Source organism: Fistularia commersonii, chromosome 9 (genome assembly GCF_037954325.1).
Source record: "Fistularia commersonii isolate RoL2024-O1a breed Wild chromosome 9, RoL_Fcom_v1.0, whole genome shotgun sequence".
Lineage (NCBI taxonomy): Eukaryota > Metazoa > Chordata > Actinopteri > Syngnathiformes > Fistulariidae > Fistularia > Fistularia commersonii.
In genome coordinates, this window is record NC_141292.1 from 13,252,340 (window position 1) to 13,267,833 (window position 15,494).

Sequence of the window (15,494 nt, forward strand, 5' to 3'; positions counted from 1 at the left end):
AGAAGTTATACCCACAAAATTTCATGAAAAAGGGTGAAAACAAATCCCAAAGAAAATGTCAAAACTGGACAAATTTGGTAACAATTTAAGTTTAAAATAATGGAAAATATGAGATTCAAGTTTAATAATGAGCCCATGTATACCTTGTCTGTAAGTAAAGTCTAAGGTGCATGAAGGAAACGAGAAGGTTAAAGCTAAGGAGAAAAATTATAAAGAGAGACCTAAAAAGTCCTGTAAATAAAATCTGCAAGATTTTACCTAAAAATTCTAATAAAAGCTGAAAAAAAACATAGTCTCCAAAGACCTCATTTAAAATAGGAAAAATTACCAAAAATCCACAAGAAAATGCCTTAAATTAAGGAGAAAAATAATTTGAAAAAGAGACCTAAAAAGCAAATAAGATCTGAAAAATTAAGCCTAATAGAGGAAAAAATCCCACCACTACTACCAAAAATTCTGATGAAGAATCCCCCTGATCAGAAAAAAAAAAATAAAAATTTGTGTGTATTTATAATTATTTATAATTATTTCCATTCATCCATCCATCGTCTGCTGCCACTCACGATCATGATTTTTTGGTACTTGTAAAAAAGTACCAAAAAAAAGAAAAAAAAGAATTATATATATATATATATATATATATATATATATATATATATATACACACGCACACACACACACACTACTGTGATTTCAAACTATCCACTTAAGCAGCAACACTGATTCATTTTGTCTTGTTTTAAGAACATTATTACAAAGTTGGATCATCCTGTAGTGTGCTTTTCCCCTGTAATTTTGAGTGTGACTACAAATCCATCTCAGATGTTATTTTCGTGTTCCCTTTATGTTTTTGATCAGTGTATATAGTAGCATAGTAGCAGTCTCCTTGTTTTGCCCTTGTCTATGTAGGTTTCCTCCAGGTTCTCCCAACATACATTGGAAATGTTTAAATATACTATTGTTACCCTTTTTTATCTACATACAGGCTAAAAAAAAATACTTCATGAGAATTTTCAGCAATATTTTCTTTAGTAATTCCACTAGTACCTCAGATTGGAATAGTTACATTTTTATTCATATAAATCAACATTTTCTTTCTATCAGACCTCTTCTATCTTGTTGTCAAATATTTTATATTGAATTTTTTAAATTTTTTCCCTCCCTCTCCCAGGTATGAACGATGACTCCTGTCCTTGCCCTCTGAACATGCTGCTTGGGTAGCGGCGGCCACCCTGAGGAGCCTCTCTGGACACTCGCACACACACACACACACACACACACACACACACACACACACACACACACACACACACACACACACACACGCACACACACACACACGCAAACAGTTGGCCACCATGCTGATCAAGGAGTACCGCATCCCCATGCCAATGAGTGTGGAGGAGTACCGTATCGCTCAGCTCTACATGATCCAGGTGAGAGCATGTCGACCCATCTGACCAAGTTCAAGCTGTGTGTGTGCCTGTGATGACCTAAACTATGATGATGATGAAGATGATGATGATGATGTTGGAGGTGAAGGTCAAGAGTTGAAGGTGTCAGTATTGTACCAGGAAGGAGAGCAAGTTTGAGGTCACACTGTGTTTCACTGTGCCAGATGGTGCAGCATATGTCCCGGCTTTAGATTTCATTTAATACACACACACACGAGCAAGCACACACACACACACACATAAATATGTTTGAGTTGAATGCGTGAATGTGAAATATGTTTCCTTTTTAGACAATTCAGTAGAGAGAAAAGTTATGTATTGGTTATATGATGGTAATATAATGTGGTAAAGGCAAAATAATGAGTAAAATTATATAATGAAACATAAGTCTTAATCACACGAAACGTAGAGAAGAAAATCTGTGCATTCGGATCACATAAAAAAAGGACTTTAAAAAAGCAAAAAAGTAGAACGAATAAGCATACACATAAACACACACATAAGCAATATTTTTAGAAAACTGCCACAAATACATGTTAAGAAGCACATATAAACAAGAGCCCCCAATCAGCAGGTTGACCCGTAGCAAATTTTCCTCTTAAGTGTTATTTTTACTGACATCAGCCAGTGGTAACAGAGGTTTTAGTACTTTTATTGCAACATTTGAACTATGTTAACTACACTGAAGCATTTCCAGGTTGAGCTGGATATTCCTCTTTGACAGGAAGTATTTTTGTCTGTCTTGACAATGGCGGATGGAAGGAGCAAAAAAATGAATACGGACAGTTTTCCTTCTTTGACGATGTTCTGGGGTAAATAAGCTGTACATCCTCATCTAGTGCTTACACCCCCTCTTCACAGCGTCACAGTCGAGCGCTGGTTACCACGGTAACTGGTGACATCAGCCACAGCGTAGCGGTAGCTGCCATCATTTGTTTGTGATTCGGGTGATGGGAAAGCACGAGGAGAGGGAGGGACAGAGGACAGACACGGGCGTTGCCATGACAACAGGGTGTCTCGCCTCTCGCCGTCGCCGCATGCAGTTCGGGACGTCGATCATGCAAAGGGGTCACATGCAGTTATAGAAACAGCTCGTCTCCCAGTATGTCTGATTGTTAGAAGGATGGAGAGTTTAATTGAAGTGTCAGGCTGTGCAGCCGGATGTTCTGCCTGCCAGAAAATATCTTCCACTTGTGGAACTCTCACAGACGGTTTGGATGCAGTATTAAAAAAAAAAAAAAAAATTTATAGTAAAAAACGTTCAGTGAAAAAAAAGACTTTTTTTGTCAAGATTATAAAATTGTAAGAAAAAAACATAAAATAAAATAAAATCAATATGTAGAAATGTTTCAAAAACAGATAGAAATAAAATAAATAAAGATGAAAACCAGTAAAAAAAACACAAAAAATCAGTCTTAAATTAGTCATAATCAGCAAAAATTTGTCATCTCTTGCCTTAAATGCTACAGGTTTAGAACAGATCTAAAGAAAATAAAAAGCCCCAAAACTTGCTAAAAAACAGAAAGAAGAAAAACAATGAGCTTAAATGTATCAAAATGTATAATATCTTCTCGGGAACTAAAACTTATTAATTACCTTAAAATGACGAAATTAACGAAAAAGTGAGCAAGTAATGAGAGTACCTAATATATAATAAATATCATAAGATAAAAACAGTACCATACAAGTATCTGTAAATGAAGTAAATAAAAAAATGAAAATATAAACGCAGAGAATAGGCTCAGATGGATAAGGTTGATTCGCTGTGGCAACCCCTGAAGGGAAAAGCAGAAAGGAGAAGAAGAAGAAACACTTGTGCAAAAATAATGGAAAATACTAGCAAGTAATTGCTTACCAACTACAAAAAAAAAAAAAAAAAAAAAAATAATAAGGAAGTACTTCAATGTCAGAAAAATAATCAGAACAAGAACTAAAAAATTAGCAAGATAATCCCAACAAATCTAGTACAAATGACAAGTAAGACAAGAAGTTGAAGTCAGGGGTGGGTAAAGTAGGAATCTTCAGAAAACGTAACTGACAAAGGAGGAAGCGGTGCATGGAGAGAAGTGAAGGACCTGAATGCTCGGTGTGGGACCGACAGGCTGGTGAGAACAAGCAGCCGATACACCTAGTGTGAGGCTGCATGCCGCTTGTGTTGCATCAGGACTGCAGGCCTTAGAAGGGTGTATGTGTGTGTATATGTGTGGGTGCGGGGGGGGGGGGGGGGAGGGTCTCGCACCCACGGCTCATGCTAACCTTGCAGTGTCACATGAAATATTCAGGGACGGCTCGGCCCGGCAGAAACAAGACCCTCAGCGAAGCCCAGCCCATTATAATTCCAGCAGCGTGGGCCGCTGACCCTCGCTGGAAGCACTTCTCAAATTGGACATGGACTCCGGTTCCCCTCTCCCTGCTCTGCCCCCTCTGCCAGCCATTAAAACCCTCCTATTCCTCCCAACAAATTGGCCGAAGGGTTCAAAATCTTCTCGCCCCGTCGCCACTTTTTTTTTTCATTCCCCCACAGAAAACCAGAACATGTTTACCCATTACATTCTCTGAACCACCAATGGAAGTCCTCTGGCTTCCAGGGAGCTTCACACAACCTCCTCCCACTGTGACTTTTTTATTTTGTGACCCTCAGCAGAGTGAAGTCCATTTGTTTGTTGAATTTTGAAAGACACAACCAGTGTTTCGTTCAATAATTCAATTGTATTTTTCTTATCAATGAACAAATAGGCACAGATTTCATGGAAGTTTAACTTCTTAATCACAGACATACATTTTTCATGAATTTATCAAATTGATATACTGATAGAAACCTCCATGTCACGACAAGCAGATAGAACTACAGCTAAACTTTGAAACACAATAATTTCTACAAAAATTAGAAAAGATTTCCAGATTACAAAGCAAATGTTGGGGAACCCTGAAAAAATATTGTTTTGCAGAGAAAATATAGATTATCCTTAATTTGAAAATGAACAAAGTTTTGGATGAGCAAACATCATCAACACGACCTGTAGGGAACATTTTGTCCCGCCGTCGGTCACAGTCACCCGGTGTTTTCATAGAGGGCCGTAAAATGCCGGCAGGGGTTGCCGGGGGCGACGCTGCAGATGAGAGACACCCATGCTCTTTGGCCCTGAGTTGTGTGTCATTAATACGGATACAAGGAGGCAAATGTGAGGCCGTGGGCTCCTCGCTGAAATCACATTACCTGCTCCATTACAGCCATTTTCCAGACCTTCGCCTCCCCTGACCTTCATCAGAAGCGTCCATGTCCCCTAAGTCTGTGGAGAGAGAGGGACGGAGGCAGAAGTAGACAGTGAGCCACGGATGGAAAGAGGGAGCGAGAAAGAGGGTGGGAGAAGGAGAGATGTGTTCAATTTCAGCTCTTGACCCCTGAGAATCCCCCCCTTCCACACTGGTAAACACCTGCTGTTCATGATCACTGCGTGGATTTGTATTCACGTGGCGCCGGTCCGACACGGGACAGAATGAAAAAGGTCTTCAGTCACAGCCTGAAACAGTTGTCACGGCGACGTTGAACTGGATGAGTCCGGGCGTTTATGAACCCCGGTCTTTGCAGCAGTGCAGTAAAGCGGTGGCTCACAGGCCTGAGTGAGACAGGGGGCACATGAGGTGAATGTCATTGATTTCCACAGCTTTAAAACAATTATACTTGGATTTATTTCAAACAGCTGTTCACTATTGGAAAGTTTTGATTCTTTATTCATTCAGAAAAAGATAATTAGATGTAAAGACATCCTGTCATTCTTTCTTTAGAGCTGTCTCAACAATTTTTAGGGAATTATTTGCATTTTATTTTATAAATGTTTATGTTTCTTGCATTTAGTCTTAACTCTTTTTTTTTTTTACTTTTATATATTTGCAGGCACATATTTATCTTTTAGATTTCCATTTTTCACTTTCACACTGTTTTCTATGTAATGAAAACGTGTGTTAATTACCAATCTAATGATTTAGTCAATTTTTTCCCAATGACATTGGACATTCTGTTTTTTATTCCCACTGAATGACAACTTTGATTTGTCCCTCCATGTTGCTCCAGTGTTCCAGAACAGCCGGTTAGTGTTTGTGTTTCCTGCTGTAAAAGTAGTATATTTTGAATCACTTCCTGTCCACAGGTGGTTTATTAGCCTCCTGCAGCCTCACGTCTGTGACGTGTGAATACACTTCACACCCTGACATGTTTTCCCGCTCGCCAAGTGAAAACAGATCCTCATGTTGATAAACTGAGGGCTTTAATCCATGGAGCTTCCGGCTTAAAGCGGGATCTCTGGGCTCCGGCCATCTGCCGCCTCCAGGCCCGTAATAAACTGGGCTAGAAGGAAAGCGGTGACCTGACCGGCGGGAATAGTGTCACCTGAACGCATTGTCAGATACTCTTTTCTTTTTAAGAGCAGAGGGAAGGAATAAAAATGGTTTGAAATCAATGGGAGCTCAAGACTCTGGAATGGCTAGAAGTAATTGTTTTAATCTGATATAATCTGTGTCCACTGGTTTGTTGTCTGTGAAAGTCACAGTTATTTTTTGTAATTTTTACCCCACTCTCTTTCCTTTCTGGGTGAAAACCACCACGTTTTTGTGAGGCAAACATGTTGATTTTGAATTTTAGTTTATTGTTAAATTGTGCATAAACTCTCAATTTCCGTTTACATTAGTATTATCATCACTATTACTGTATGTAGTTTTTGGTCAGTAAGTCTTGCAAATTTGTATTTTGGCGATTTATTTGACCAGGGATTGTCAGCAATGGTTTCACAATTAAAGAGTTATAAAGTCTTAATGCAAGTTGAACTAAAACTTTATCAGTGGAGATTCACCAAGCACCGAGTTACTCCCAGAATCTGCCCAATAACCAAACCACTTCCCTTGGAATGAGGTAATCAAACAAGAAAATACCATGCAACATACGTTCCGGTGTTATTTGAAACTGTAACTGCAGGAAAAGGACTCGGCAGTTGATAAGGGTGAATTTCCTGCAAACATCTCATGTGATGTTTTTTCACCTCCTTAACCAACAGTGTTCCGTGATTTTTGCAGTGAGGGTGAACTTCATCACCTTCCCCCTTGTCTGTCCTCGTCAGAAAAAGAGCCGCGAGGAGAGTTGCGGTGAGGGAAGCGGCGTGGAGATCCTTGAGAACAAGCCGTACGAGGACGGGCCCGGCGGCTCGGGTCAGTACACCCACAAGGTCTACCACATTGGGAAGCACATCCCATCCTGGTTCTGTGCCATCCTGCCCCAGGCCGCCCTGCGGGTAGAGGAGGAGTCTTGGAACGCCTATCCCTACACTCGGACTAGGTGAGTGCTAAGCACATGACACGGTGAAGTCACGGCCAAACCGACGCCATGTTGCATCACTATGTGATTAAAGGCAGCAGGCTTTTCTCAAAGCCTTTTAGTAGTAAAACCTCCATAATGGTTTTTACGACGCGGCTCCTCCAACCATAAATATGAAGAATGAAATAATATTGGCCTACTGCTGCTGACAGAGACATTTTTTTCTGGAATAATTTCAGCTGAATAATCATTTATTTAGTGGCCACGAACTGCTGCCAGGGTTTTTTTTTTCACTTTTTTCATAACCTGCTCACGTCTTCCCACTGATCAGTGTTTTATTTTAATTAACTAAGATCTAAGAGGCAAGAAATCATGTCATTTTTACACTCATATTTTTAACTAACTTTTCGGCAATGTTTGACATTGTTTAAGGTCATATATATATATATATATATATATATATATATATATATATGATTTATTTTTTCGACAAAACTAAAAATGCTAAAAAATCAGGTAATATTTTAAGCATTTTCTATACACATTTTTGTATTGTTATTTTGCCCTAGTTTCAGGTACATTTTAACTACTTTCCAAGACATTTTAGTCTTTTCTCTTTAAAGGATTTCATGCTCATCATATATATTATATTTTCTCAAATACTTAAAAAAATTCCTGTCTGAGTTCTTTGAAGTAGTATTAACATAGTCATGTTTTGAAATAACACTTAAAATGTCTCCAGAATTTAACTTTTCATTTCTCTTGTCATTTTTTTTTTTAAATCAAGTTTTGCGTAATTTTTCACAGATAATACAACCAAAATCAAAAAACAGATAAATAACCTAAAATCCCAGTGAACCATCCTCCTCCCCCACACTCCTCCAGGTACACCTGCCCCTTCGTGGAGAAATTCTCCATAGACATTGAGACCTATTACAAACCAGACACCGGAAACCAAGTGGACGTCTTCAACCTGTCCTCTGCTGAGAGGAGACAGAGGACAGTGGGTGAGTGCAAAAGGCAGGGGGAGCACATAGAGGATTGGGGGAGCAGACATTGTGTGCAGGGGAGAGCAGATGTTACAGTAGTTACAGGTCTGTAAAGCTGCGACATACCAAAATTGACCTAGAAGTTGAAGGACCCTTGCAACAATTAGCAATATATCGTCTTTGCTTCAACAAGTAAAGGTTTTTGTGTAAGACTAAAAACATCTTCCAAGACATGGCTAAAATCAGGAAATCAAATCAACAAATAAGTGAGAATTTCCTTTGGAAAATGTGGGAAATATGGCTCAGCCAAAGAAATCAGAAAGAAAAGGTTTAAAAATCACAGAGATGCAACAAAACATCAGTGAAATATCATCAAAAAATGAGCTAATATTCCATAAAATAAGTCTGTATCAGCAAACCAAGTATCAGAGACACATAGAAAAATCCTAAAAAGTAGATCAAAAATTCGGGGGGGAAAAATTGTAATAATAGAAATCTCCCTCATCCCTCAGACCCCATCGATATTGTGAAAGACTACATTGCCCCCCATGAATACCTGGTAGAAGAAGACCCTAAACTGTACCAGTCGGTGAAGACAAAGAGGGGTCCGCTGTCAGAAGACTGGATTGAGGAGGTGGTCAGCAACCGCACCTCTGTCATGTGTGCCTACAAGCTCTGCAAGGTGGAGTTCAGATACTGGGGGATGCAGTCCAAGATCGAGCGCTTCATACACGATGTGGGTATGTACGCGTTTGGTCTCCTCCTCACCATCGTCTTCGTCTTCATCTTCAGCGCGGAGTATCTCCGGTTATACCTGTGAACAAGGTCCCGCCGTGACCGATATCCAGCAGGTTGTTTTATCTCGATGCACATTTTACGGAGTTTTTATTTTGTATAGATGCAAAGCAAACTCATCGGCATCTCTGAAGAAAAACCAAGCATGAAAAATTTGTTTTGAAAAATAAAATCGTCTATAAATGGCCAAAAAATTGAAAAGGAAAAAATGAAGAAATGTCATAAAAATAAAAAAGAAACATTAAGAAGTTGACCGGAGCTCAGCATGAAATTAACACCAAATCTGCTCCATCGAAGATTGTAGATCAGCAAGACGGAGCCGAGAAGAAAATATCTGAACAATCCACTGAAAATTGTCGAAAAAAACCTCAGAGAAATTACTTAAAAGGAAAAATCTTCCGAGGAGATTTCCCCGCCATCTTTTGCTGATATTCTCAATGTTTCTCTCCAACTGAGTGACTGTTTTTGGTGTCAAAAGAAATCAAGAATCTATCCTACAGGTCCACGGGCGAACAAAGGCCCTTATCTAGTAATGAAAGTCAGGAGATACCGAGGAAAAATACCAACAAGATTCTAGGTAAAGGCAGGAAGATGAAACACAACCTGAGTGAGGAAGTGTATATGGATTGTTGGCGGGGCGGAGAGCTGGAGTGGTGGGGCGGGGGGTTGGAGTCTGCTTCTACAAGATAACACAGTGGCCGGGATTAATTTCCTGCCAGAGCCGGGACGGTTTCGGTTGGGTTTGTACTATTTCTCTCAGTCACCGTCTCGCATCTTGCGGCATTCACTTCCTGCTTAATGAAGCCTTTCGCGCACAGTGCTCGCTTGTCTCCTCAGAAGGAAGAATAAATAAATCTGCTTCTGTCTTCGTGGGACCCTTTTTTTGTTTTGTTTTTCCACTTTCATGTTTTTTCTTTCTTTTTTTTTTAACTGATCCAATCTGCTTCTTAAACTACTCTTTTAAAACCTACATATCCACGACAGATGTTCGCGTTGAATGCGATAACGTTTTGGTGCCTTCCATCAGTCTCCTGCTGCCCCGGCAACTGAGCAAAACCAATTTGTGGATCCAAAGAGAGCACCATTTTCCAGTGGCCAAACTGTGGAATTGCAAGAATGGTCTCAGCCATTGAGAGAGAGAAATGGTCCAAACTGCCTTGGAGTGACTCATAAACATTTTTAAGAACAGCAAGATTAAGTAAAATGTCTGTGGAGGTTCTCAGTCACCCAGGTTACGGTCAATTCTTGTCAAAATCTTCTTGTCGTCGCAACTGGACTTGAATTTCTTCACTTGAAGCCAATATGGCTTCTTCAGTTCAGAACAGCAGAACTGAAGAAGCCTCTCGGATGAAGGGCGATATGTTTCCAGGTGAAGAAATTCAAGTCCAGTCACCATGACAAGAAGATTTTGACAAGAATTCAAGATTAAGCGACTTTATCTGTTTAAGAAAAAGCGGAGCTTTATTTTAAGATGTTTTTATATGAGGATGCCCCTTTCAAAACTCTGAAATGTCAGCTGCAGTCCCATGGAGGGGCAGTTGGATAGCCTGGTATTACATAGCGGAGGCTTGAATCGAAAGCTTCCCCTACATTGCAAAAGGCGAAGTTTTGATATTTCAGCAAGGGAAAGCAAAGCACTGTAATGGCGATAATCTGGCCTTTTGTGGTGTCGTGATTCAGGAAGACGGTTGATGTCACCCAGGGGAAGCACACGGCCGATGATGTCATGGACCGACACTGGCGTTAAGGGATAAAGGGGTTAAGTAGATGTTTACACACGACCTGCTGTTTGGCTTGTTCCTCTGCAGAAAATCAGCTGCGACCGTCTCCATCGACTGAAAATGAAAATACATTTTGACCTCTAATATTTCTGTCATGTTCAGCTCGTACCGCAGTTGTGGCTTCACGGCCAAGGGCTGGAGGATAGTGGTCCAGCCGTGGTCTTGTCCTCCTAATTAGCCCCTGCTGCCATCCCCCGCAGGGCTCCGTAAAGTGATGGTGCGAGCCCACCGCCAGGCATGGTGCTGGCAGGACGAGTGGTATGGCCTGACTATCGAGGACATCAGGCAGCTGGAGCTGGAGACACAGCTGGCTCTGGCCAAGAAGATGGCCCAGTATAGCCTCGGCGAGGAGGGGGGCCAGGAGACGAACGGCTGCGCCGTCAGCCAGGCCCAGGAGCAGGGGGCGGGGGCGGCGGGATCCAACGCTGAGGCGGAGGGCGGAGTAGGAGAAGGGCCCAAGAAGGGGGAATCTCTGGAGACACGAGGGGAGCTGACCAAGCAGTGGTCGACGTCTTCCAGGTCCTCCAACAGGTCGTCGAAAAGAGGAGGTGCGGGAGGCTTTCCTGTTATTCCTTTGACCTGCCCTGAAATTAATCTGTAGGATTAACAGCCCTGGATTGATAATACATTGTAATCCCTGTTTTTCTTTGTGGAGTCAGTGGTCTTATTCATTGTGTTCAAGTTGGCATCAATAATAACAAAATAAAGATTCTAGGACCTGGTTCTGTGATCACTGGTTCATTTTTACAGAATTAGTTGAAAAACTCAATGATTTAGCTGGGCATAAATAAATGTATTCATTGACACAATCATGAAAGAAATTGAAATTAGAAATTAGAAAAATCACCCCCATCTCCCCCCCCCCCCCCCCCCCAAAAAAAAACCAATATTGTTATTCATTGAATGATAAAAACAGTATGTGCTTAGATTTTATTTCTAAAAAGTAAATTGTTTTTGAATACTCAAAACTACATTGTTATCATTAACCTTGGGTAACCATGGTGACTCATGTCAGGCAATTATTTTAGGTAAAAAAAACATCATACATTCAGAAAGATATCAGAAACAAATAATACTTCTTGTGTTTAAAACCGCCTGACACTCATTGTTGTTTGCAGGGAGTCCTTCCCACCAGAGTATCTCGGAGTGGAGGATGCAGAGCATCGCCCGGGACTCGGAGGACAGCACCGACGACGAGTTCTTCGATGCACATGGTAAATGTTGCTCTCACGTGTCCAGCTGGTTTGTGGCCTCGATGCATATGAATATATATAGGGGCCAACACGCTACCCAGAAGCATCCATCAAATTTAGCTTCAGATTAAAGTGAGACAAAGCTCCAGTTGCTTGAAACGCTCAGAGGAGACGGTGTGAAAGTGTGAATGGCATCGTCCTGAAAGGTGTAAATCCGCAGAGGTCAGGCATCATGTAATTTTAAAAGTGGTATAGTCTTTAAGTGGTATCATCCACCATCTACTGTCAGACTACACAACAGCATAAATGCACAATGAAGTACAGTGTTGGTGCTGCTTACAGGAACCACCAAAATATTTTTTGCACTACCCAACTACCTCCATCTCTACTTACCGCTCTCATGCAGACAATATTTATATTTATATTTATATTATATTCATACATTCTGCAAGACACCTTACTTATTTCATTTTTTCTACCCTCATCTCTTAACTTACACCTGTTATTTTTACAACCATTCCCTGCACAAGGCATTTCTTTTATTTTTTTATATTTTCAGATTTTGTTTTGTATTGCTAATCTGTATCTTTATCCTTTATTTGCATATTCTTTCTATTATTAGTATTTACACACTTTTCTATCCTGCAGTGCTGCTGTGACAATGGAATTTAAATTCTATCTTATCTTATTTCTTGGCCTGCACCAACTGGGACTGGTGAAACAACAAGGGGGTGAGTTTCCTTCTGGGAACTCAGACGTGGACCAACTTGAATTTGATTTGAATAGGTGGATAGAAATGTGACAGGAGAGGGTTTCTAAAAAGTCCCGGTGAACAGAATTTCTCTTCATCGCCAAAGTTGGATGTTCCACTGCACGATGCTCTGCAGGTGTTTAGGACAGCCGTTAACTTCTAGAAGAGGGTTTTACATCAAGGCTTCACATCAGGACTGAGCAGTGAGGTTTCTTCTTTTGAGGCTCCAGTGTGATTTCCGGTTTTTGTCTTTCAGAGGATCTCTCTGACAACGAGGAGATATTTGCCAAGGAGATCACAAAGTGGAGCTCCAACGACCTGATGGACAAAATTGAAACCATCGAGGTGGACGAAGCACAAGGTAGGGAACCCAAACATCTTCGAGAGCATCCAGGTGGTTTCCAAGTAGAGCACATTGATGAAAATGACCCAGAAAATATTTGCAAAAAATGTAATACTCTTCATTTCATTCCTGATCTTTGCCTGAACGTCGCTTTCTGACAGGATCAGCTTATCTGGAAGCGTGCTAGTTGCTGGAGGCATGACTGAGTTTAAAGAACAGATTTTACTTTTCTGTGCTCGTGTGTTAAAAGGATGAAGAAATTAGGTGTTGAGAAAGAGAGAGCGAAGATCAAAATTCCTCTTTAGTCCATCAAGTGTTATGACCATGTCCTGGTCTGGAACTGACTTTCCAGCTGATTAAGGATTGAGTTAGTAGTTAGTAAGTTGGTTAGTTAGTTACAGAATTTTAACGGATTCTAAAAGAAAATTTGAGAGATTTGTAATGAGTCCTTCAAACCCATGTCTGGAGTTCAAAGCGATGTGTTAACAAATTAAAACATCGGCACTCTGGATGCCTTCGACCCAGAGTTAGAGAACAAACCTTTTTAAATAAAGAAAATTCAACGTCAATGTCAGCTGTCATCAGGCATCCGAAAATGATCTGAGAATAAATCCCTCAGCTTCAGGTTTTAGAGAATAAAGAGTCTTTCAGTTGTTCCTTCTCAACTCGGTTGTGAAGAGCATGTTTCTCTGAAGAGGAGAAAAAATGACCCTCCCTGTTGCATCAGCTCTTAATCTGGAATTAATTAATAATTGAAGCGGAATGACGTTTGTAGTTTCACTCGTGCTCCTCCGTCTGTGACTGGATAAAAATCTGTTTTCGCAGAAACCCTGTACCAGGAGTCAGCCGGGGAGTTTGCCGCCATGAGTAATGAGGAGACGCAGATGGAGGTTCGGCCTCGTCGCTGCTTTCTAATCTCATCCGCGTCTTCCTCACACCCCTTCATTAAACACCAGGCGACGCCATTAGCTTTCTGTCGTGCTGCTGCCGCCGGCAACACTCCCATTTTAGAAGATCAGGGTTTGAACAGGTTACATATCTTATGTGTGTGTGTGTGTGTGTGTGTCTGCATGTGCGTGCGTGTGTGTGTGTGTTGGCCTATAAGGTTCCCCGGAATCTAGAGCTTAAAGAGCAGAGGGTGAGGATAACAACTAGAGTCTTTCTCAGAAGCAACATAAGACGTCTCTGACAGAGGTTAAAGACGGCGGGGGATTGTCAACGCAAGGGACTCGAACATTTTATTTCCTTTTTAAAATGTTCATGGATACTATGCAAAAAGTACATTCACATTACTTTACATTAAGTTGAAATGAGCAAAATGTCAGAAAACAAAAACATTCATTTTCTATTTCAATGACATTGTTTTGAAACAATGGCTATCAGTTCTTGAGAGATGAAATTTGTTTGTAAGGTTTTTTGAGGAAAACTTGAACATCTGAGACACTAAGCAAGTTCTAAAACCAGACCCGAAAAGTTAAGAGAGCAAATTACAAGCCAGTATGTGTTGCCCCTCGACCTCCGTCTGGCACCTTCTCATTCCTTCACGTCAAATCCTGTCCCCTGCCTTCTGTCCTGCTGCAGGACTGTCCCTCTCAGCAGTGTCTCCAGCAGTCCAAGATTCACGTCCTGGTGCTGGTCCTGCATGGAGGAAACATTCTGGACACCGGCTCTGGTACCACACCTTCATTTTTATTGTCAAATTCAGGAATGACTTTTCATAAAGTAGTATAGCGGCGAAGGTGTGAAAGAACAATATTCAAAAATGTATTTAAAAACAAAAAACCAAACCAATAAGCCGAGAAAGTAACAAACATTGGATTAAGGGAGAGGAGCAGGAAGAGGTCCATTTTATGATTTCATTCTACCTTTTATTTCATGCTTTTAAAGTTGATCTGAAAACACATCAGTTTGTCTTTTTTTTTGTTGACATTTATTTTTGAATTGACTAAACATTAGCAGAAAAATTGCATGTCATTGCATGTAAATTCTGCAAAAAGAATGCAAGTATCACCAGCGAATTATGTTGAAGGTCAGTTGCTGAAACTATTATTTGGAAAAAAAAACCCTTAATATTCACAGTAGAACATGAAAAGTCATCTGGATGTTAATATGAAATCACTGGAAAACAAGTCAAAAATATATTGTTTGAAGTTACATTAAAATCTAGAGAAGTCTGTTGGTTTAAAGTCATCAGGGTAGAATGTCTTGAAGACCAGTCTTTCTGCTGACTTGTAACAAGGAGCCAGAGGGAATGAGAGAATGAGAATGAGAACAACTTTATTTATCCCGAAGGAAATTGTTGTGCCAGAGTTTCAAGCAAAAACATAACAGTAATAGATAATAGTAGGAAGGAGTGAATGATTAGGTATGATTAGTAGGAATGATTGTGGTTATACGTGTTGACGGGAATGAACGTCCTGTGTATCTGCAGGCGAACAGAGCAGCAAGCACGGCGACATGAACACGCTGAGCGGTGCCTTTGAGACCGTGATGAGGGTCCATTACCCCACAGCGCTGGGCCGCCTCGCCATCCGGATGGTCCCCTGTCCCGCTGTCTGTGTCGACGCCTTCTCGCTCGTCTCCAAGTGAGCGAAACGCAATTTTTCTTCGGGCGTCTCGGTGGGAACGAGTGATTAAAAACGCGTGCGTGTCGTCCCCCCCCCTCCAGCCTGAGCCCCTACAGCTACGATGAGGGTTGCCTCTCCAGCAGCCAGGACCACATCCCGCTCGCTGCGCTGCCACTGCTGGCCACCTCGGCCCCACAGTACCAGGATGCCGTGGCAACCGTCATCCTGAGAGCCAACCAGGTGTACACAGACTTCATCAAGTCTTTGGAGGGGGCGTCGTTCACTGGCCAGGTGATGTCACGACCTGAAGGTCGCA

General features: G+C 41.1%; 1 protein-coding gene across 2 annotated transcripts in view; it reads left to right on the forward strand.

Annotated features, from left to right (window-relative positions):
• Nucleotides 1-15,494, forward strand: part of pitpnm2 (phosphatidylinositol transfer protein, membrane-associated 2) — a 41,252-nt gene that overhangs the window by 9,193 nt on the left and 16,565 nt on the right. For both annotated transcript variants that reach the window (XM_086152589.1, XM_086152590.1), the window contains exons 2-12: nt 1,172-1,436; nt 6,566-6,780; nt 7,645-7,766; nt 8,261-8,488; nt 10,525-10,872; nt 11,443-11,538; nt 12,525-12,629; nt 13,437-13,501; nt 14,193-14,283; nt 15,043-15,196; nt 15,280-15,469. In XM_086152589.1, the coding sequence (XP_086008715.1) occupies nt 1,359-1,436; nt 6,566-6,780; nt 7,645-7,766; nt 8,261-8,488; nt 10,525-10,872; nt 11,443-11,538; nt 12,525-12,629; nt 13,437-13,501; nt 14,193-14,283; nt 15,043-15,196; nt 15,280-15,469 (1,692 nt within the window). In that variant the 5' untranslated portion in view covers nt 1,172-1,358. The remainder of the gene's footprint in view (nt 1-1,171; nt 1,437-6,565; nt 6,781-7,644; nt 7,767-8,260; nt 8,489-10,524; nt 10,873-11,442; nt 11,539-12,524; nt 12,630-13,436; nt 13,502-14,192; nt 14,284-15,042; nt 15,197-15,279; nt 15,470-15,494) is intronic.